The sequence below is a fragment of the Cladophialophora carrionii genome (genome assembly GCF_000365165.1).
Source record: "Cladophialophora carrionii CBS 160.54 unplaced genomic scaffold supercont1.1, whole genome shotgun sequence".
NCBI lineage: Eukaryota > Fungi > Ascomycota > Eurotiomycetes > Chaetothyriales > Herpotrichiellaceae > Cladophialophora > Cladophialophora carrionii.
In genome coordinates, this window is record NW_008481816.1 from 1,832,640 (window position 1) to 1,851,710 (window position 19,071).

Sequence of the window (19,071 nt, forward strand, 5' to 3'; positions counted from 1 at the left end):
CCGAGACTGCGCGTTTCAGAAGGAATGTCGTCTCGGGATTGATTTTCTTTGCGAACATCAAAGGCTGTGTTACTCGAAGTCGAGGCAGGTATTCATTCATTCATGAGAGCGATTGACGATGGCGCCGCCATTTCCTCGTACAGTTGTGAGGATCCTGGGTCGCGAAATTGCTGGGAAGAGGAACTTTTCAACATCTCAAAGACGCAACGCCGACTTCACACACGCCGTAAGTACTCACACGCCTCTGCACGCACGCACACCACTTTCGTAGTCACGCAATGTGTGTACCGTCGCTAATATTCCCCTATCTGCTGCCGCTACCTTCCCAGCTACATGCTCACTTATACTTACCCGCGTCGCCAGGTCATCGGTGCCGGAGCCGTCGGCCTAGCCATCGCGCGGCAACTGGCTTCGAGAACGGGCACGTCGACCATTCTGATTGAACGACACGGCTCGGTGGGCACCGAGACGAGCAGTCGCAACTCCGAGGTCATCCACGCGGGCTTGTACTACGGCCCGGACAGCCTGAAGACAAAACTGTGCCTGCGCGGGAAACACCTCCTTTACGACCTGTGCGACGCCAAGAACATCCCCTACAGCCGCACCAAGAAGTGGATCATCGCGCAAGACGAGCAGCAGTTCGCCGAGCTGGAGGCCCTGCACGCCTTCGCCAAACGCATCGACGTGCCCACGCAGTTTCTGTCGCGCCAGGAAATCCAAACCCAGGAGCCCGACGTGCGCGCCGAGGCCGGCGTCCTGGAATCGCCCACGACGGGCATCATCGACTCCCACGCCTTCATGGCTTACCTGGAGGGTAGCTTTGACGAGCGGGGCGGCGACGAGATCCTACACACGGCGGTCACGAAGATCGAGGTCCTCGGACAACGCGGAGACGGGGACGCAGGCTACGCCATCACCACGCAGTCCCGCGACGGCAAGGGCGGAGAGGACGTCATCACGGCCGAGACGCTGATCAACTCGGCGGGCTTGGCCGCCATGGACATCTCGAACATGATCCTGCCACCCGAGCGGCACCGCAAGCCATACTACGCCAAGGGGACGTACTTTTCGTACTCGTCGTCACATCCCAAGCCAAACACGCTGCTGTACCCGGCGCCGAAGCCCGGGCTCGGCGGCCTGGGCACTCACCTGACGCTCGACATGGCCGGGCGTGTGCGGTTCGGGCCCGACGTCGAGTGGATCGACGACCCCACGGACTTGACGCCCAACCCGGCGCGTCTGGCTGCCGCCATCCAGGTGATCAAGGAATACTTGCCCTCCATTGACGTTCAGGCCATCGGCCTCGACTATTGTGGTATCCGGCCCAAATTGGGCAGGACAAGCGGCACGTACGGCAAGGACGGCAAGGGGTTCGCCGACTTCTACATCACAGAGGAGGAAGGGTTCAAAGGGTTTGTGAACCTCCTGGGCATCGAGAGTCCCGGCTTGACGAGCGCGTTGGCCATTGCCGAGTACGTGGAAGATATCCTGTACGGCAAAGGGGCGAGTGTTTGAGATATTACGTACAAGGCAGCAGCCGCGTCAACGTTGATCTCAACGTCGCTCAGTCTCAGTCTCAGTCCCAGCGTCGACCCCCATGACATATTTGACGGCTAAGAGCTGGACAAGACTGTCCTTACGGTCAGGTCAGTACGGTTCCCGGTTCAGACACGGCTCCACCGACCGACGAGCTTACGGATGATCCAAGTGTAGAGGGGAAAGATGAAGGAGCTACAGGGGATTGCACCCCATGGAACAAGCGGGTCGTGGATGAGGAATGGAAGATATTGTATATGCGAGCCAGCAATTGTAGGCAGGCAGGGAGATGGTCGGAACAGTACCAGAGACTCAGGTGAAAGTTACGCAGACATTGAGACCGCATACCCCCGCATACTTGTGCTGCCCGTGCGGATACACACTGTTGGTACTGTATGCAAGATGGAGTACGGAGTATATTCGAGGTATATATCTACAGTATACTACAACCGACCCTTCAGGTCTACCGCCGTCACATATATATCTCCAGCAATCGGTATCACACTGCAGATACTAACTACTAAGGCACGTCTCTCCCGCGCAGGGTCATTTCCCGCTGGCTTCCAGCATCTCCTTTACGCTGCCGAACTTCTCCCTGGGCTTGCCCTTTTCTGTGCCAATCTTCTTCTCCAATTGGTCGATATTTTCCCAGTCGTCCCAGTGCACAGGTCGGAGAGGGAGCTTGAGGATCTCGGCATCGGCTTGGACGCCTTTCCACCCGGCTTGAGACAATGACGAACCTGAACTCGACACGTTCTGGGCGGTCTTTTTTCTCCAGTCCTCGACAATGGCGTCGGCCGTCTGAAATGCGTCGGTCATGGTGCTTGCAATAACGCCCGTGGGACCGCGCTTCACCCAGCCGGAGCAGTAGAGACTGGCTTTGAGACCCTGGGTGTCAGTCTCTTGCAAGGGGACGATCCGGCCGCATCCATCATGTCGGATGGTGCCTGTTCGTTCGTTAAAGTCCGTGCCAAGGTCGGCCATGCCGGGTATTGCTTCTGCTTTGTAGCCTATCGATCGGAATAGGGTCGACGCTGGAATGAGCTGAGTCTCGTCTGTGCTGGAGACCTTCGACTCCGGATCCGCCACGTTTTCAAGCCTTGTCCTTGCAAACGTCACGCCTTCGAGTTTGCTTGGGTCCGTGGGCGACCATTGCAAAGCCTTCGGCGCCAACAAAAACTCAAGCGACCAGGACTTGGCGGCATTCTCCTTGGCAGGGCTTCCCTTCTGCAGAAGTTCCATCAGTCGCCTCTTCGGGCGGGGGAGTTTTGACAGGTCAGGCGGAAACAAGGCCTCTGGGATTGGCGTGAAATTGACGTCCTCAAGGTGGAGGAGTTCTCGCACTTCTTTGATGGTGAATGCGGCCTGCATGGGACCGCGCCGTCCCACCACGTGAACGTGTCTGATCTTGCTCGCAGCCAAAGCTTCTAATGCGTATTCCGTGATGTCTGTCTTGCGCAGAACGTCAATCTTGCTCAGCAGTGTCCGAGCAACATCCAGTGCCACATTTCCCTGGCCGACGACGACCGCAGTCTCCCCGGCCTGCAGGTCAGGGTCCAGATTGCGGTATTCGGGCAGGCCGTTGTACCATCCCACAAATGCGCGGGCTGAGTAGATGTGAGGTTTGTCTTCGCCGTCTAACCCGATCTTCCGGTCCTTTGAGGCGCCGTATGCAAAGACTATCGCATCGTAATGCTTGCCTAGCAGGGGAAGGGGGAGATCGTGGCCCAGATTGACGTTTCCGATAAAGGTAAAATTAGGGGAAGCGGCGACGTCTTGGAAGGTGTCTTGGACGTTCTGGAAGGTGATCAGCACCGGAAATGGGGTAGCTGGATGCGATTCTGACCTTCACCTCTGGGTGGTCTGGAGCTACACCGAACCTGACCAGGCCGAACGGCACGGGCAGCTGCTCGTACATGTCGATGCGTGCCCCTGCGATCTTCCGCATCACCTTCTGGGCAGTATAGAAGCCCGCGGGGCCGGACCCGATGATGGCCACGGCAGGGCCAGCCTCTTTGCTACTGACTTCTGCGGCTGCATGCTGGATGCTTCTGCTGAGGAGGCGAGTAACATGGGAAGGAGGGCTCCTTGCGCGAGATGTTAGACGCAGGCATAGGTTGATCAGCATGGCCGGGTCAAGAAAGGAGTCGCCATCATTCACTTCATCGATCAAAGGGCCAAGGGGAGCTTTTGAAAACAGAGGAGTGACGCGTGCCGTGGAGAACCGAGACGAGACGAGAAGAGACGCTTTCCTTTTCTTTCCGTCGAGCCATTATCGATAAGCAGGTCGGCGGAGACAAGCCAAGAATGGACTAGCTCATTTCTCCCGTCTTGGACAACGATGATAATAGCAAATTGAGCAATGACTCAGGCTACGTGGTTATTGATATATACCTCGCGAATGCTGCTACAAGCGATGATTACCGGGAGGCTGTACGATTGCAGAATTAGTTCTGCATGGTCTCAAGCTCGAGGGTACTGATCGGAGGGTAGGCAAATGCCTCGAGTCAATCTCGCCCGACTCAATACATTCTGCTGCACAATTTCACGTCCCGTACTCCGTCGTATGGCGCGAAAGTCCAGAGCATTACTCCGGACTGCGCAGTTGATTTTTTCTGCACAGCTGCGCGCGAGCAAGGCGGAGTGTTGCTTGGATTCCTTCAAACTCCTTGATCCTAGTGTGCGTCGCTGCTTATCTCCATGTGACTGGATCTTATCGGCCCGAACGTCATCGGAGCCACAGCCTCGCCGCCTCGTTCTTCGTTTCTCATTTTCTCCGTTCAGTCGACTTGCCACCAGGCACCCTTTTTCTTGACTCATATTTTCCCACGATCTTGACCTGGCTGCCGCTCGCTCTCTTCAACGTGTCCTCGTCGCCACCATAAGCTTGACTGTCATCTATATTTTCCACGCACAGTCTTCTTCCGTCGGCAACAATATGCCTCGATCGACGCGCAAGCAAACTCACCAACATGTCGTCCCCACCGAGTCTCCAATTCCCTCGACATTCACAGATTCTCTCCCGCTGCCCAGCCTCATAGTATTCGACCTCGACTACACGCTCTGGCCTTTCTGGGTAGACACCCACGTCTCCAGCCCCGTCAAACCGGCCGTGCCCACCACGTCCCAATCCAAAGACAACACCTCGGGCGTCCCGCAGATCAACACCAAAATGCTAGACCGATGGGGCGAGTCATTCACTTTCTACCCGCAGGTCCCCGCGATATTGGCGTCCGCGCGGGAGAAGGGCATCGTCATGAGTCTGGCCAGTCGGACGCACGCGCCCGCGTTGGCCGCCGAGATGCTACGTGGTCTGCAAGTGCCTTTCCCTGGCACTACGACGACGATGACGACGACGGGCGACGGTGATGCAAAGGACGGTCCCCGCAAGGCTCTCAAGGCCTGGAGTTTCTTTACCCACCCGCAGATCTACCCAGGCACGAAGACGACTCACTTCCGCAAGATCCAGCAGCAACTCGCCAAACCGTCACGGTCGGACCAGAATCCTCTGCAAGGGCGGACAGTGCCCTTTGAGGATATGCTCTTCTTCGACGACGAGGGACGGAATCGCAATGTGGAGACCGACCTGGGCGTCACGTTCTGGCTCGTCCCGGACGGGGTCGACTGTGATGAAGTCGACAGAGGTGTTTGGGAGTGGAGGCGGCGGAGGGGGATCACGCCCAAGGACTTGCCTGGGCGAGACGGCGAGCAACACAATGTAGCCGAGTTGGAAGGATAGACGCCGCGTCACATGCAACAATCATTCACCCCGCTCTCGAGCCGTCCGCAAGCGTCAAAGAAGCAAGCTCCCACCGCGGTACTGACTGGTTACCAGTGGCACGACCAGGGTCGGATGCGCACATTTACTCTAACGGGCGCCCGTTGTCTCTCTGGAGCGGCATGTGGCGCATCAGAGTTCGCTTCGCGTCTTATTCATCACGTTCAGTCTGGCAAGCTTGGCCAGCCTGGCCAGGCGCATAAGGGGGAATTAGAACCAAACAAGCCATCTTTCACGTGCTGTATGTCGTCTGACGAGATGTGCCCAAAACCATCCCATGCTGGACGTCGTGGCCGAAAGCGTATGGGGTATCACAAAGAAGTGGTAATTGTACACTGGGTCATTTGCTTGCTCGTGGCCAGATAATGCAGAACTGTCCGACGCTGGTGCTGACGGCAGTTTTGCCCTTTGTTCAGCAACGAACTTACGGACCGTTTCTTGCCAGCAGGAGCCTTGACATAACAGGGCGACATCAGCCCCTCGATCTCCTCTTCGACGGCTTGCCCATCGCAATCTCAACCAAATCTCCGTCGTCGTCGTCATGGTCCGCTTGTCCGGCGAACTCCGAGTCCTGCTCGTCGTCATCTTTCATCCCAAAGGCTCCTCCCAGTTTCTCTTTCTCGGCAGGACTTAACACCTCTTCGTCGGAACTATTACTTTCGACCTCCTCGGTGGGGGCCACCATCTCTCCCATTTCCTCGTCCTCGAAGACTTCGAGGGGTCGTCGCTCGAGACTTCGTCGTGCTTCTAACGGAGGATTCTCGGGGTCGATATCCGAGCCAGATCCGTCCGATGATGAATCGTCCAGTGAACCGTCAAAGTCGTCGTGCGAGGTTTGATTATGTGTGCTGGACGTCGGAGAAAACAAGCTGGTCAGACCCCTGGTGACCGAAAAGCTGTGGTGATTGTTGCCTGGACTCTGACTCGAGGAAGTAAAGTTGCTGCGTTTCCCAAACGTTGTGATATCCTGCTCCTCTTCATCCAGTGAGAAGGGGTCGGCGCCGTTGTCGTCGTTGTTCCCCAGAGCAGCGAACGGATCATCTGCTTCGGATCCGAACTCTGCTGCAGCCACTTCTTGCTCAGCCTCCTGCTTGTGTCTCGCTAGACGGTCAGCCAACCGTCGGCGAGCACGTGATGGCTCGATATTGAGTGGTGCTGGCGGAGGTGGCAGTAAAGGTATTGGCTGATCAGACTGTTGGCAACAACGCATCATTAGCCTAAAAAATAAACAACCTCCGCCTTAGATTGGTCCGACTTACGTTCTCCGATGCAAGACCGGTGTCAGCAGCTGACAGCTGATTGACTGTTCGTGCATGCTCTTCGTCTTCTGCATCGTCCATGTCTTCGTCATCATCATCCGACGAACTTCCAAACCCGCTCGAAAGCGACCCGCTCGAGTTGTATCCAGCACTAGTGGCACTCCCGTTGTTTGATAGGTCAATGCTGTCAAGGGCATTCTGGCCACCGCCCAGCCCAACGCCAGCTAATGCGCTTCCAGGACCAAAGCCTTGACCTGAACTGACAGCATTGAGGACAGCCTGTCTAGGGCCAAGGCCGTTATCTGGCCTGAAGCCCCCCAGTATCGCGTTGTCTCGTTCTCGCGTCTCAGCCAGAGTCTTGGTGACGTATTCCTCCCAAGCCTGAGAGTAGATGCAGTCTTGAACTGTAGGCGAGAGCAACTCTCTCGGATGTCGCTCGCCGAACTTAACGACCTCTTCTGCCACCAGCGTCAAGTGGCCCATGTATCCTAGACGCATGTTTCTGGCCTGTTGTTCTTCGTCACTTCGTCTCTGACCTTCAATTATGGCGTCAGTAATGCGGCCAGTCTCAAAAAGATCAAATGCTAGAAATCTATTATGGCCCCGGTCCATAGGCCCATTGAAGACTTGTTGCACGACATCGTAAACGACATTGTGAAGGAAGTTGTTCCATGGAAAGCGAAAGAAGAAGCTCTGTTCACCATTAGCGTTGATTCACCCCTTCGGAAAACTTCGCTTACCAGAATCGTAGGAACTACTCTATTCTCCACAAACATAATTTTCAAGTGATCCCCGACAATTGGAGCATCATCAGAAACTGTCTGCTCGAATTGTGACACGTGCATTGTGTCATCTTGAGTTGTTTGGAACGATTCACCTTCAAAATGGCTTGATTGAGGGCGGGATTTGGTCGCAGCTGGGCTCGTGGCTGGCTCAGGGCTGGTGGCCGTTGGTGTTCTATTAGGATCGACCGACTTCGAGAACAGAGGCTCCGGTTTGTCTTCGGGATGAGGGGAGATTTCTCCAGAGTGGCTTCCGTGGCCCACTGTCAGAGTTGCCGGTTCGGGGTCATCGGTGCTCATATCCGTATCCTCCAGGCTAAGACGTCTTACGGTCTCGTCCAAGTTTCCCGTTGGCGTTTGTGGTTGATCTGGGGCCTGTCGAGGAGAGATCGATTCTTCTGCATCATGCTTTGTAATTGGAGCTGCGTCCGTCGCTTCTGAGACAGCCACTTTTTCGAAGCCGTCCTCGTCATTAAGATTAGCTATGCGAAGCTCCTCGGTGGATGTCGATGCTGATGGAGTAAAGGCGTTTTCGAACCTTGAAGAGCTCGCGGAAATATCCACAGCAGAGTCTTCTGATTGCTTTGGAGACAAGAAGGCTCCCTGCTCTCTCAGCCTCTCCCTTTCGGCATCTCTTGCTTTGATAAATTCTTCACTTCCCCGCTCATTTAGAAGACCCATGTTGCTACAGTGCAGCAGTTCTGCCATCAACTCGCAGGTTTTGAAGCGATCAAACCCAAGAGGCTCAATCTGTGTCCCCCAGGCAGATCTGAGATGGCCCCTTTCTACCACGCTCGTCTCCTCGCCAATTGTGACGGTGTGCTTGGAGCTCAGAATCAGGCTCATGAAGTTGGGCACATGCTGGGCGAACAATCGGAGAAGCGTACCGAGATAGATAGGGTCGTGGCTGGTCGGGGGTGCGTTGGGACTGTGACCCTGATCGGGGTCGTAGTCTGAGTTGTTCTTACGGATGACTTCGATGACGATCCCAACTCCCACTGTCAAGGGATTGCCGCCTTCAAGCATGTAGGAGATCAGCTGCCGAATGCACTTCTCCGAGACGAGCTGCCTCGTAAGGCTATTCGGGCCGATGCAGGATTGCTCGTTCTGCGCAGCATTTGCTGATATTGTGATGATGGCCTTCAGGAAATCTCCAGCTGACGTTTGAGTTGATGCATTGCAGTCCGGGGACAAGTTAGACAGAAGCATGGGAATCAAATCCTGGCCATGGAGCCAGTCCACGATTCCGGCGCCTCCCTCTGACTTTTCCAAACTGATAATCTTCAACAACAGATCCATGACCATGGGACAATCGACATGCTGCAGGATGGCGGGGACAATACCGGGCAAGGCCTTGAAGAAATCGAGCATATCCTCAGTCTTCTTCTCGAGTAAGGTCTCATTTACCTTTGTGAAATAACCGGCTTGGAGAGGATCCAATGGGGCGGGTCTGCGCAGGAAGTCCCAAAAGTCCGCGAGATACTGGGTGTTGGCCATCAAAGACTCGGTAATGGACCATGTCTCACATGACAGAATCTCGCACGCGACAAATGCATATTTCAGTCTCCTTTTCTCGGCCTTCTCTTGTTCCTCGTCCAAGGGCTTCGGCTCATCTTCCTCCTGGGTGGCCGGTCCTTTGCCTTTCTCGGTGTCGTTGTCGTCATCATGGACGTCTGGCTTCGGGCCCGGAGCGATCACGTAGTTGAGGAGGGCGTGGAGATTTGTCTCATCGCGTAGATATTCGATCAGCTTGGTGTGGTGAGATTTGAGTTCTTGAATGAGGTCGGCCTCTTCAAGCAAGTCTTCGAGCTTGACACTGGGCTTGTCGAGGAGTGTATCGATGGTGGAGATCTGGGAGTATCCTCCAAATCGCCAAAACATGGTTGCTGGTGTTTTTGCGTTGCGCCCGGAAGGAGGATGAGGTCTTAGTAATGGTACAGTCTTGGGGGTATATGATAGTCAGATAATAAGCCGTGAGTAGTCGTAGCTCGTAAATCGGATATTGAGTAAGACATAGACGGGCGGTCCAGCGCTAGAACATAGAAAGAGGTCAGCGCTCTAGATCGAAATGTGCGCATCTCGCCGACGGTGGTGTTGGAGACGGCTGGGGTCCGCGACGGCGCATGTTTACCTATCGTTACAAAGGAGTGACTGAAGAGAAGTTGAGAGCACAGTCAGAACCTCGGTCGATGGTCCCGCGGCAGAATGTTGGATCTGTTGTCGAGAGCAAGGCAGGTTGTGCCGGTGAGGTTGACGACTGTAGTGACTCGCTCGAGTTCCGGCGGGCAGAGGCAGGAGGAGAGGAACTTGGCGCACGGAATGTCACTGCGCTGCTTTTGGGCGCCGTGTGCAAGCCAGCAGTAGAATTAATGTATCGTTGCAGCCTTTCAACTTTGTGGTACATGCATCCAAGAATAGTTGGAGTGGTGCTACGGGAGCCACGAATGAAACAGGCGCGCGAGCAAAAGGTGGTAGAAGGCCAAGTGACTTTTGGCAGAGGGAACTGGGCACGAAGCTGGCACACCAAACGCAGACAGTGCAGACGGTGCAGATGCTCTTGTGCCGGGCGCCTCCACAAACAAGCGCCCCTTTTTCCTCGCGCCGGCCACGCTTCCGCTCACCCACCACCATCCATGTGCCCTATTCCGTCATCAGACATGCCCAATGCCACATGGCTGCCCTAGGCTGGCCAGATTCGAACAGGGGAGCCGGCAGCCGGCGGCGTCGACTTTCGCTATTGATTGTGCCGAATGCTCCTGCACATTTACACACAGTTATCGCCAGCATCAGCTCTAGACTCGCACTCCCTCGGTTTCCATGCAAGAGACTCGATTGAGTAAAGCGGCACGTGCAGCTTCCTTGAGGGGCGGGAGAACAATTTGCGAGCATGCAGATCCTTAGTTATTAACTAAAAATGCGTTGACGCGGCCCCTGGACATCTAGGCGCGGACACGCTTTGGAGTCTGGCAACCGCTGTCAATACCGCTGGTACAAGTGTCAAGAGCGCACTCAAGGCGATGTATGCCGCTGCAAGGCGGCCGCTGCTAAAAGGCAACATATTGCGCACCGAGTCTCTACGGGCAGTAGCTAGCAAACCAAGGTGAGATGAAGGCACCTCGTAAGTGATTTGACCCAGTGCACGGTAATGAGGGCGGATAAACCTCGGTTGCGTGGGACGCAGGCAGAATCGACTTCAGACCACTGCTCGAGCTGCCCCTCCGAACCATCACACATACGAACACAACCACCGACGCTGACTCCAACGAAGACTAGCGCACCTGGCAGGAGACTCTTTCGAAGATGAATCGCCTGTTCGGGTCAAAGAATACGGCGCCAAAGCCTAATCTCAACAACGCAATCCAGAATGCACGTCTCCCACCTGTTCCGGGTCAAGCACTACTAACACCACAATAGGTCGATAGTAGAATTGATTCGGTCGATGTCAAGCTCGCCAAGATCAATGCTGAACTTTCCACCTACCAGCAAAAGCTCTCCAAGATGCGCGAGGGTCCAGGGAAGCAGGCGATTAAACAAAAGGCTCTGAAAGTCCTGCAACAGCGCAAAATGTATGAAAATCAGAGAGCGCAGCTGCAGCAGCAGTCATGGAACATGGAGCAAGCGGGAATGATGCAGGACAACCTGAAGAATGTTATGACCACCGTCGATGCCATAAAAACGACCAACAAAGCGTTGAAACAGCAGTACGGCAAGATCAACATCGACAAGATCGAGCAAATGCAAGATGAGATGGCGGATCTGATGGAAATTGGCAATGAAATCAACGAGAGCATAAGTCGCGCTTACGATGTGCCGGAGGACGTTGATGAGGCAGAACTGGACGCTGAGCTCGAAGCACTCGGCGAGGATATGATGTTTGAACAAGAGATGGGTATTGGCGAAAGCACGCCCGGGTTCTTGCAGGACGAAGTTGCGCCGCCGCAGTTTGTGGATGAGCCTCCGGAGCACACGAAGGTCAAGGAGGCCGCTGGTGGTGTCGGCTAAGTCAACTCGAACCCAGGGGGTCTTGGGTTTGCACCTCACTCTGCTGTAACGTCGTCATTGTTGCGTACAAGCGTGTCATTCCTCATGAGCCATATCAACAACAACACAACTTCAATCATGTATTCTTCTTCAAATCCTGCGTCCACGCTCTCACAGCTTTAGGACCCTCGTGTGCTGCTTTAAACAGCTGCCGCTCGTTCTCATCCAGGCCCCTGAGGAATTCTGCGCCGTCTCCCATGGCGCCTCTAGGGTTGTGCGCTTGATCCGCAATCTCAGCTGCCCGCTCTTTGAATGTCTGGTCCGCACCGTTGCATTAATATGAAATTGCGTGAATTGAACCGCAATCTCTCAAGCAAAAAAGGCCGAACACTGTGGAGAATACTCACATCCAACAGGGTATCTAGCACTGCACGGTCATCGAACAACTCCATGATTCGTGCGCTGAGAGCATAGAAATGCGGTGCTTGGGCGCGTAGATCGATCGTTTTTGGGTCTGCCTTCAGAGCATTGATGACCCGCTGCTGGAGAGGCACCGGAAAATCCAAGGTAACTAAACGAGGAGAGCCTGGAGAGTTCCTTGTGGATGGGAGCGAATCAGCCATTATCTTTGTGCAGCCCATGAATGACTTTGATATTCGCACCATGAGGGCGTGGATGTCCCGGTGTTAAGCTTACCCAGTAGACACTGCGAGCATGATACCCAACCACATGGGTAGATCAATCTTCGTGCCGGCTTTCACCTGGACACCAGCGGCTGATCAGTTCTGCTGTGGTCTCGGCTGTAATCAAATGTGGATTGACTGACCGTTCCACCAGCATTACCCTCAATGTACCCCAGCCCAGGCACGTCGAGCTCAAACGTACAAGGCAGCTTCTGTGAGTCAGTCAAAATGGCGTCTACATCGTAGTACGACATTTTCTGTTGTTACAGCTCGAGTTTCGGCCTCGAGCAGGCGGCATTTCGAGATGTTGACTGAGTGAGGAACGAAGTTGAGCAGTCTGGATCCAGCCAATCATTTCGCGTCATTCTCCTAATTTGGGACGCGTTTGCTCCGCTTTAAACCTCATTTAAACTTCAAATCACCCTCAGTCTGCTCTCACTTTGCTCTATTAGATGAGTTTGTTGACAGGTGGAAAACAGAATGAGTGCCCCAGCTGCGCCATCAACATCGCAAGCATCCAGCAGGCCCCCGGTAACGCTAGGACAGAATACACATCTCGATCCTGGGGCCTATGTCCGTGGCACACACGCAATCACTCTAGGCGAACACATTTTAGTACATCCACGAGCCCAGCTCATTGCGATCCATGGTCCGCTTTCAATTAGTGACAAGTGTATCATTTCCGAGAAGTGCGTAATTGGCGGGCCTGTCCCGGGCGCATCGACTACAGATCCAAGTTCAAAGGCCGCTGCGGGTGGGAGCAATCCACCAACTCCATTACTCGGTCAGCCGGGCGAAGGAGATGATGACGAGCAGGATCCTGTCAAGACCACAATTGGCTCAAATGTCTACATGCATCCCAGTTCCCAGGTGCATGCCGGAGCCACGATCAAGGACAGTGTGCTGATTGAGCCTCATGTAACTATCCTCGCAAACGTTACGGTCGGAGCGCATGCCAAGATTTGTGCCGGTGTGACCGTGGATCGAGACGTGGAAGAATGGACTGTGGTGTATGGACGTGGCGACGTCAAGCGGCGCCGAAAGACAGCGCCTCTGAGCGGTAATACTCAGGACGATGCCCCAGATGTCGTCGAGATGTTGAGGCTCAAAGCCATGGACAAGGAGCGAGAAGGAACTGTTAGCATCTTCAGAACAGCAGCACGAGCGAATCTGACGAAGAAGAAATGAAACCGATGGATCGTATTCAACCAAATTGACGAACTCGGACGATTCATCGGACGTCTACTCAGTTTCTGAATGTTTGACCTGGTTTTCTGCAACCCATTGGACGGGACTGATGGTGCTGCCACTCATACCCGGAGGGACCGAGAGCGTCCGCTAAGCCGAGAATCAACGGGCAGACTCATCATCCAACATAACATCGATCCGTCCCAATGGAGATCGCCCTGGTCTCGCAGCAATTCTTCAGCGACCAATATCGTACCCTGACAAGCAACATTGCACTTCCTGACTGACCGATCCGACTATTGGAACTAGCATCTGACATGCTGAGAGACATCCCAACAACAACTGCATGGAAGTCGCCACAGGTCTTTCGCATCGTCCAGTCGAATTCTCCCCCACCAAACCTCTTCCTTGAAGGGGCTCTGTTCAACGCTTGAATAACCCGAGCTGAAAGAGTCGCTGGAGTTGGTTGTGGATTTGATTGTCGGTCTGGGTGCGGATCCGAACTCTGGACATCTCGCACTTTTCCCCCTCATGCTGAAGGGCCTTGTCGTCCTGACCGTCCTCTAACATTTTCGCTTCCAAATTCTTCTTCTTCTGTTCCTCCATCAACCTCTCTGCTGTGCGCCGGACGTTCTTCGACCACGCCCAAATTGGCTTCATGTAGAAGGGACACAAGTGGTGGCTGCAGTGGAGCTTGGATCGGACAATCCTCAAGTTCAAGTACGCCTTTTGCACGAGATACTCATAATGACCGAGTTTCGCATGCTCCGCTTCCTCAGTAGCAGCTGCAAATCGGAAGGCCTGAGTGTTGATCACGACAACGGCCATTCTCTTGCAGGACAATGCCAGGAGCACCAAGGTACGATAGTCGGTGAATGATAGGAGCGTGTACCAGAGCTCTGCAGGCAGACGAAGGAAGAGCCTTGCAAGGAAGCTGCCATCCGAGATTGACAGTTCATTGCTCAACATGACACCGGCAAGAATCTGGGCCATCTGCATCAGCACATTCGTTCTGACAGCAGCCACAAGCACCACATACCGATTCTGGAATTCTAAAGCCAACCTGGTCCGCCATTGTGTTTGGATCTTGTTAACCCTTGGTCATTCGCTGGATAAAGTCACGACAAAGAAAGGGATGAAGTGTCAGGTCTGATTGAGATTTCATCTGGGAGGGTCGGGCAGCGATTTACAGACGCTGAAGATTTAACCATGACGGACCCGCATGCGCACTCGCTTTCGCCTTATTGGCCGTTTGTCCATGAGGACGACGAGGTGAAGCAGAAAAAGGTCCGGACATTACACCTAGATGTCCGGAGACCGTGGACCACCGTGGCTGTACAATATCCCAGTCTGCCACAGTCCTAGGGGTGTCCATTCTGTGCGTCAGGGCCCGCTGGCTGCACGGAGGAGGAAACAGTCTGATGCTATGTGCGGATCACGCAGGGTCATTCGTTTTCCAACAAGTCCCGATATGCTGGGAATGATGAGTTGTGCTGGAAATCAGGAACGGTCGTCTGAGTGCAGAAGACGATGGCCAACGACATGGTTGCTGATTAAAACACAAGAAGAGGCCAGGCTCTGTTGGGCATCCTGCAAAAGGCATCGTTGGATCTGGGCTTGCATACTTGGAAGGCATATCATCTTGCTGTGCGAAAGGGGCTCGTGTACCTTGCTTCGCTGTGCGAGATGTCCAGCGCCCCGCAGTCAATCCAACGGTCCGCCTTCAGTTCACCGTCGAAGTTCAGGCTGGAGGCAAATTATGGATCCTCAATGCAAGGTTTGCTTCGACAGCAATTCCACGGTCACCTTCAATCCGAGGACAAGGAACACCGCCTGGCTGGGTGCCTGGCAGGTTTGCTCGGAGGATGAGCCTTCACTTCCCAGGCTAGTTGCAAAGTGCTCACTTTCATGTCCGGGTTCGCTGTCCCTACCGGTTTGACCCGTCGGGCGAATGCAACAACTGGTTGACCCTCGAACATTGTCCGTCACCAATGTTCTGCTTTCAAGTACACCGCAGCCTCGAGGGCAAACCTCTGCAACAGCACAGACAGGCAGAGAAAGGTGGATGCGAAAAGCAAAATCAAGACATAGTGGCACCAGTTGTGGGACAATGCTTGATGGAATGTCCATGGTCTCTTATGATTACGATACTCGAGCGCCTTGTCTTTCACACACTGGTCCTACTCCCTCACAGCAATCCACTGGACACCAGAAAAACCACTCCCAGCCATTCCTGGTTGTGCCTATCCAACGCTATCATGGCAGGAGGCTCATGAGCATCGTGAAGCTTGTGTCATGACCAAAGTACGTCGACACCCCACCCCTCGGTCACTGCATGCCTTGTGGAGAAAGGTGTACTTGGTCTGCTGCCATCGTTTCGCTTGGAATCTCAGCTGTATCGTCCGACTCTAGCCACTGGAAGCCGACTTATCATGCTACGGTACTTGCCGAATGTGTGATCAGCTTCAGGCACAGAAAGGTCTTCGTCTTGCGCTCTCCGGCTCCAGCATCTGGACCATTGTGTTGTCATCCAGTCTTCCAACCTGCAATCCTTCCGAATGGCTGGATCAAGAATCCTGATTGCCATGACTCATCCAGCAACAGTATCCACCTACTCTTCATGTCGTCTCCGCAACCCGGTTCCCTCGTTGTCATTACCACCTGATCTTTGTCGCTTGGACCGTTCCACATAGGGTTGGCTCCGCTTGAAAATGTCTCCACCGGAAGATGTTGATAACTGGACCATTTTCATCGTGCTCGTCGTCTTCATGGGCCAATGCCTCCTTGCTCTTCTTGGCGAGGATTCTCTGCCCTCAGCCAGCGAAGCTCCAAGACCGCGAGATGGAGCACTTCGGATTCGCACTCCAGCTCGCCGATCTGAGACTGGAGTGTTTCGAACTGGGCCTGGAGCCGGGCTAGACCCTTGCCCATCTCCTCGAAACTGAGTGTGAGGTTTGTGATTTCTTGACCCCGTCTCGCTTGGTGGTCCTTCAAGTCGGCCAACTGCCCTTCTAGATCGGCGAGCGTCCTGTCTATCAAGTCCCTGGTCCCGTGCGCCATGTCATCTTCTCTCTGCCTGGCTGTCTTGCTTCGAGGTCTCGAGTTTGCGACGCTGCGTGATTCAGCTGCGTTGTCGTCGTGCACACGGGCTGAGGAGCCATCATCTTCAATCGTCACTGCTGTTTTTGTGTCCATGGAAAGGCTAATACGATGCGGATCAATCGCTTTCGAAGTGCGGGATTCGTAAGACGGCGCGGCTGGTCCTGAAGTCTGAGACATTGTGCTCGTTGGCGCTATTTTGACTGCTGCCGATCAGTCACAGCTACCCTTCACGGTGTCAGTCACGCTCATGCGCAGGGTTTCATTTGTCTGTCTTACTTTGATGGCTTGTGCAGTTGAGATGGGAAGACGAAGAGATACGAAATGGATTACTCGCAGAGGCGGAGGTGAGGACGAGCGCGTTGCCGCCGGAGACCTTGACCCGTGCACGAGGATGCGGAGGTGAGGCACAAAGAGGCAGGGGTACGTCAAGGTCTGAGATGCCGCCCGGCGGTGCCAGCCCACAGGAAGTACGCGGTATCATGGGGCCGAATATTCACTTCACTTTCATGCGGCCCGGCGTCGTGGGGCTGATATCGGTGTCTTCTCCTGCCGCTTAGTCGGGTTTGGCATTTGCAAGATTGAAGTCCGAGCAGAGGCTCCAAACGATGGTTTTGGCGTACATGGCATGGCTGGCCACGATCTTTTCGACGTCACAATCCTGGATTATGCGCTAGGGGCAGGATTGCAAGGGATATTTATGGCATTTGCTTGTCAAATTACTAGTAGCACACGCCGAAGAGTCCCCTTGGAGGGAGAAGTCACAAAGTTTTGAATGCGGGAGACGTCCTGATCAAGATTTACACCGTTCACAGAATTGCAATCGACTGCCTTGTCCATGGTCATAAATTCAGGTTCATTGAGTAAAACGTACACACCCAGTACATCTGGTAGACTGGTGCTGATTCGAGGATCGAGCATTGCCCCCTGCATGCGCTTCACATCATCATCAACGGCATCGTCGCTGGAAAATCCTAGGAACAGGGCTTGGGTAGGACGATCGATTGTTTCCCAGTAGTGTGCCGAATGGCTGAATAAATATGCCGCTTTGGCCGCTGTTTTAGCCCATCATCGCCGTGGACGATGCCATGGTTTGTTGGAAGCCTTTTGACAGTTTCTGTTTCCAGGTCAACTTCTGTTTGCCCTTGGCCTGAGCTTCCCTGATGATTTCGTCGGCCGTTTTCCCATCGGCGATGATTGATCCTCCACGTGGCTGCACGGCTCCCTCCAGCGATGCCACTGCGGCAGCCGGGTTCTGTGGTGGAGGGCCCGCAGACGAGTGTGGCTGCGGCTGCAACGGCGTCTCGGTCACGTCGAAGTATTCAGCCAAGCGACCTTCTTCGGGCGTCAAGATAGTCTCGTGGGTCGCTGCGGACTGGGAGGAGCCGTGGTTGTCAACTTGATACTCGGGGACCGCGCCCTCTGCGCGAACCTCGGAATAGACGGGCAGGGCTTCTCTGCCTCGAGTCCATTGATCCGCTTTCGTCACGGCGTCCCCGAGTCGCCATTTCTGGACGTCTTCCGGTTTGAGAAGACAGTCCTCCGCGGGAGCATGAGTGCCCCGATAGTTTCCGTCCTTGTCTTTTGCATAGTGCTTTCGCCATGTATCGTAGGGAATCTGGCGCATCACGAACGGTGGCAGGTCGTCCTCCGCGTTGGCTCTTTTGCGCTGAGTGGTGATGCCGACTTTGCGGAACAAGCTCTTCCGTCGACTGGTGTCTTGCTCTTGGACAGAGTCGTTGTGTTGCCAGTTGAGTGCTTCGTCGAATCCAATGGCCCCAGATGCTCCGATGTTGGTAGGTGGAGCCATCCCGGGTGGTAGGCGAGGAGGGAGAACAGCGCAGGATACCATCCTGACAGAAGGTGATGCGGACTCGGACTGAGATGCCGCTCTCAACCGGCCAACCGATTCGCGGCGAGACATTGTGAGAGGATGAGCTTCGGCCGTATATGCAAGCTTGCCAGGCTGGTTGTCACTTGAGATCGAAGGGAGGCTTGCTGGGGTTTAATAGCGCAACAGCTTCTCGTAGATAACGTCGCTCGTCTGCCAATCTATCACAATAGACATCAGAAGCGCGGTTCAGCCTTGATGATGATAGGGTGGATGCTGCCACTCTAGGATCATAGCTATTGTGATCAGCAACCCAAAAGCACAATAGAGGCTAGATCCTGGGCTGTACCCAAGTCATCTGGTCTGGAGCAGGAGTCATTGTTGCATTGAGGAATTGCAAGCGAGAGAACGTGGCGGAGCACAAGCATGATCGACGAATGCTTGCACGCTGCGACCCCCGCAAGCACACCCCGAACCGCGTGGAGATGGAGGAAGATTTACCGAAGGCAGCTAGCCCTCATGTATCTGCATTCCAGAAATGTTCCGTGCATACTAGGACCCGGTAGGGACAGTTTGATTGTGGCTGTGAATGTTACAGCAGATCAGGACGCTGAGAAACATTGCGCTCGACGCAGGCTGGGGCGTCCACCCAGTATACCTTCCGGTCGCACAAAGACTGCCATTGTTCTCGAAGGATCAGCTTTGCAAGAAGCTCGTGGTTTTGTCGATGAGCTGTCGTTCTTCACATGATCAAGTTACGAAAGTCGAGCACCCAATGAGTTACGCATGTACGAGGACAGGCAGTGACTGCAAAATGGAAGAAGAGAGACCGACGGCTGAGTCGCTTGCAGTGTGGGTCGTGGGCTAGGCCCAATCGGGCTACCGTCGAATAGACGCTGCAGACGCGGCGCCCCGCAAACAATCAACTTTCACT

General features: G+C 54.4%; 9 protein-coding genes across 9 annotated transcripts; 4 read left to right on the top strand and 5 right to left on the bottom strand.

Annotated features, from left to right (window-relative positions):
- Positions 1-333: 333 nt before the first annotated feature.
- G647_00646 (uncharacterized protein) lies at positions 334-1,515 on the top strand (the record flags this gene model as incomplete). Its single annotated transcript, XM_008724049.1, has 1 exon — positions 334-1,515. One exon carries the CDS (start codon positions 334-336, stop codon positions 1,513-1,515), a length of 1,182 nt encoding a protein of 393 aa, XP_008722271.1.
- A 567-nt stretch (positions 1,516-2,082) lies between these two features.
- Positions 2,083-3,664, bottom strand: G647_00647 (uncharacterized protein; the record flags this gene model as incomplete). The annotated part of the gene is made up of 2 exons (XM_008724050.1): positions 2,083-3,333; positions 3,383-3,664. The coding sequence occupies 2 exons, from the start codon at positions 3,662-3,664 to the stop codon at positions 2,083-2,085; spliced, it is 1,533 nt and encodes a 510-aa protein (XP_008722272.1).
- Positions 3,665-4,474: 810 nt separating this feature from the next.
- Positions 4,475-5,275, top strand: G647_00648 (magnesium-dependent phosphatase-1; the record flags this gene model as incomplete). The annotated part of the gene is made up of 1 exon (XM_008724051.1): positions 4,475-5,275. One exon carries the CDS (start codon positions 4,475-4,477, stop codon positions 5,273-5,275), a length of 801 nt encoding a protein of 266 aa, XP_008722273.1.
- A 511-nt stretch (positions 5,276-5,786) lies between these two features.
- On the bottom strand, positions 5,787-9,236 carry G647_00649 (uncharacterized protein; the record flags this gene model as incomplete). The annotated part of the gene is made up of 3 exons (XM_008724052.1): positions 5,787-6,506; positions 6,574-7,266; positions 7,314-9,236. 3 exons carry the CDS (start codon positions 9,234-9,236, stop codon positions 5,787-5,789), a joined length of 3,336 nt encoding a protein of 1,111 aa, XP_008722274.1.
- Positions 9,237-10,655: 1,419 nt separating this feature from the next.
- G647_00650 (uncharacterized protein) lies at positions 10,656-11,357 on the top strand (the record flags this gene model as incomplete). Its single annotated transcript, XM_008724053.1, has 2 exons — positions 10,656-10,736; positions 10,770-11,357. 2 exons carry the CDS (start codon positions 10,656-10,658, stop codon positions 11,355-11,357), a joined length of 669 nt encoding a protein of 222 aa, XP_008722275.1.
- Positions 11,358-11,472: 115 nt separating this feature from the next.
- On the bottom strand, positions 11,473-12,273 carry G647_00651 (uncharacterized protein; the record flags this gene model as incomplete). Its single annotated transcript, XM_008724054.1, has 4 exons — positions 11,473-11,652; positions 11,744-11,933; positions 12,033-12,097; positions 12,163-12,273. 4 exons carry the CDS (start codon positions 12,271-12,273, stop codon positions 11,473-11,475), a joined length of 546 nt encoding a protein of 181 aa, XP_008722276.1.
- A 226-nt stretch (positions 12,274-12,499) lies between these two features.
- G647_00652 (uncharacterized protein) lies at positions 12,500-13,207 on the top strand (the record flags this gene model as incomplete). The annotated part of the gene is made up of 1 exon (XM_008724055.1): positions 12,500-13,207. One exon carries the CDS (start codon positions 12,500-12,502, stop codon positions 13,205-13,207), a length of 708 nt encoding a protein of 235 aa, XP_008722277.1.
- Positions 13,208-13,630: 423 nt separating this feature from the next.
- G647_00653 (uncharacterized protein) lies at positions 13,631-14,282 on the bottom strand (the record flags this gene model as incomplete). The annotated part of the gene is made up of 2 exons (XM_008724056.1): positions 13,631-14,191; positions 14,247-14,282. 2 exons carry the CDS (start codon positions 14,280-14,282, stop codon positions 13,631-13,633), a joined length of 597 nt encoding a protein of 198 aa, XP_008722278.1.
- A 3,084-nt stretch (positions 14,283-17,366) lies between these two features.
- G647_00654 (uncharacterized protein) lies at positions 17,367-18,116 on the bottom strand (the record flags this gene model as incomplete). Its single annotated transcript, XM_008724057.1, has 1 exon — positions 17,367-18,116. One exon carries the CDS (start codon positions 18,114-18,116, stop codon positions 17,367-17,369), a length of 750 nt encoding a protein of 249 aa, XP_008722279.1.
- Between the last annotated feature and the right edge of the window lie 955 nt (positions 18,117-19,071).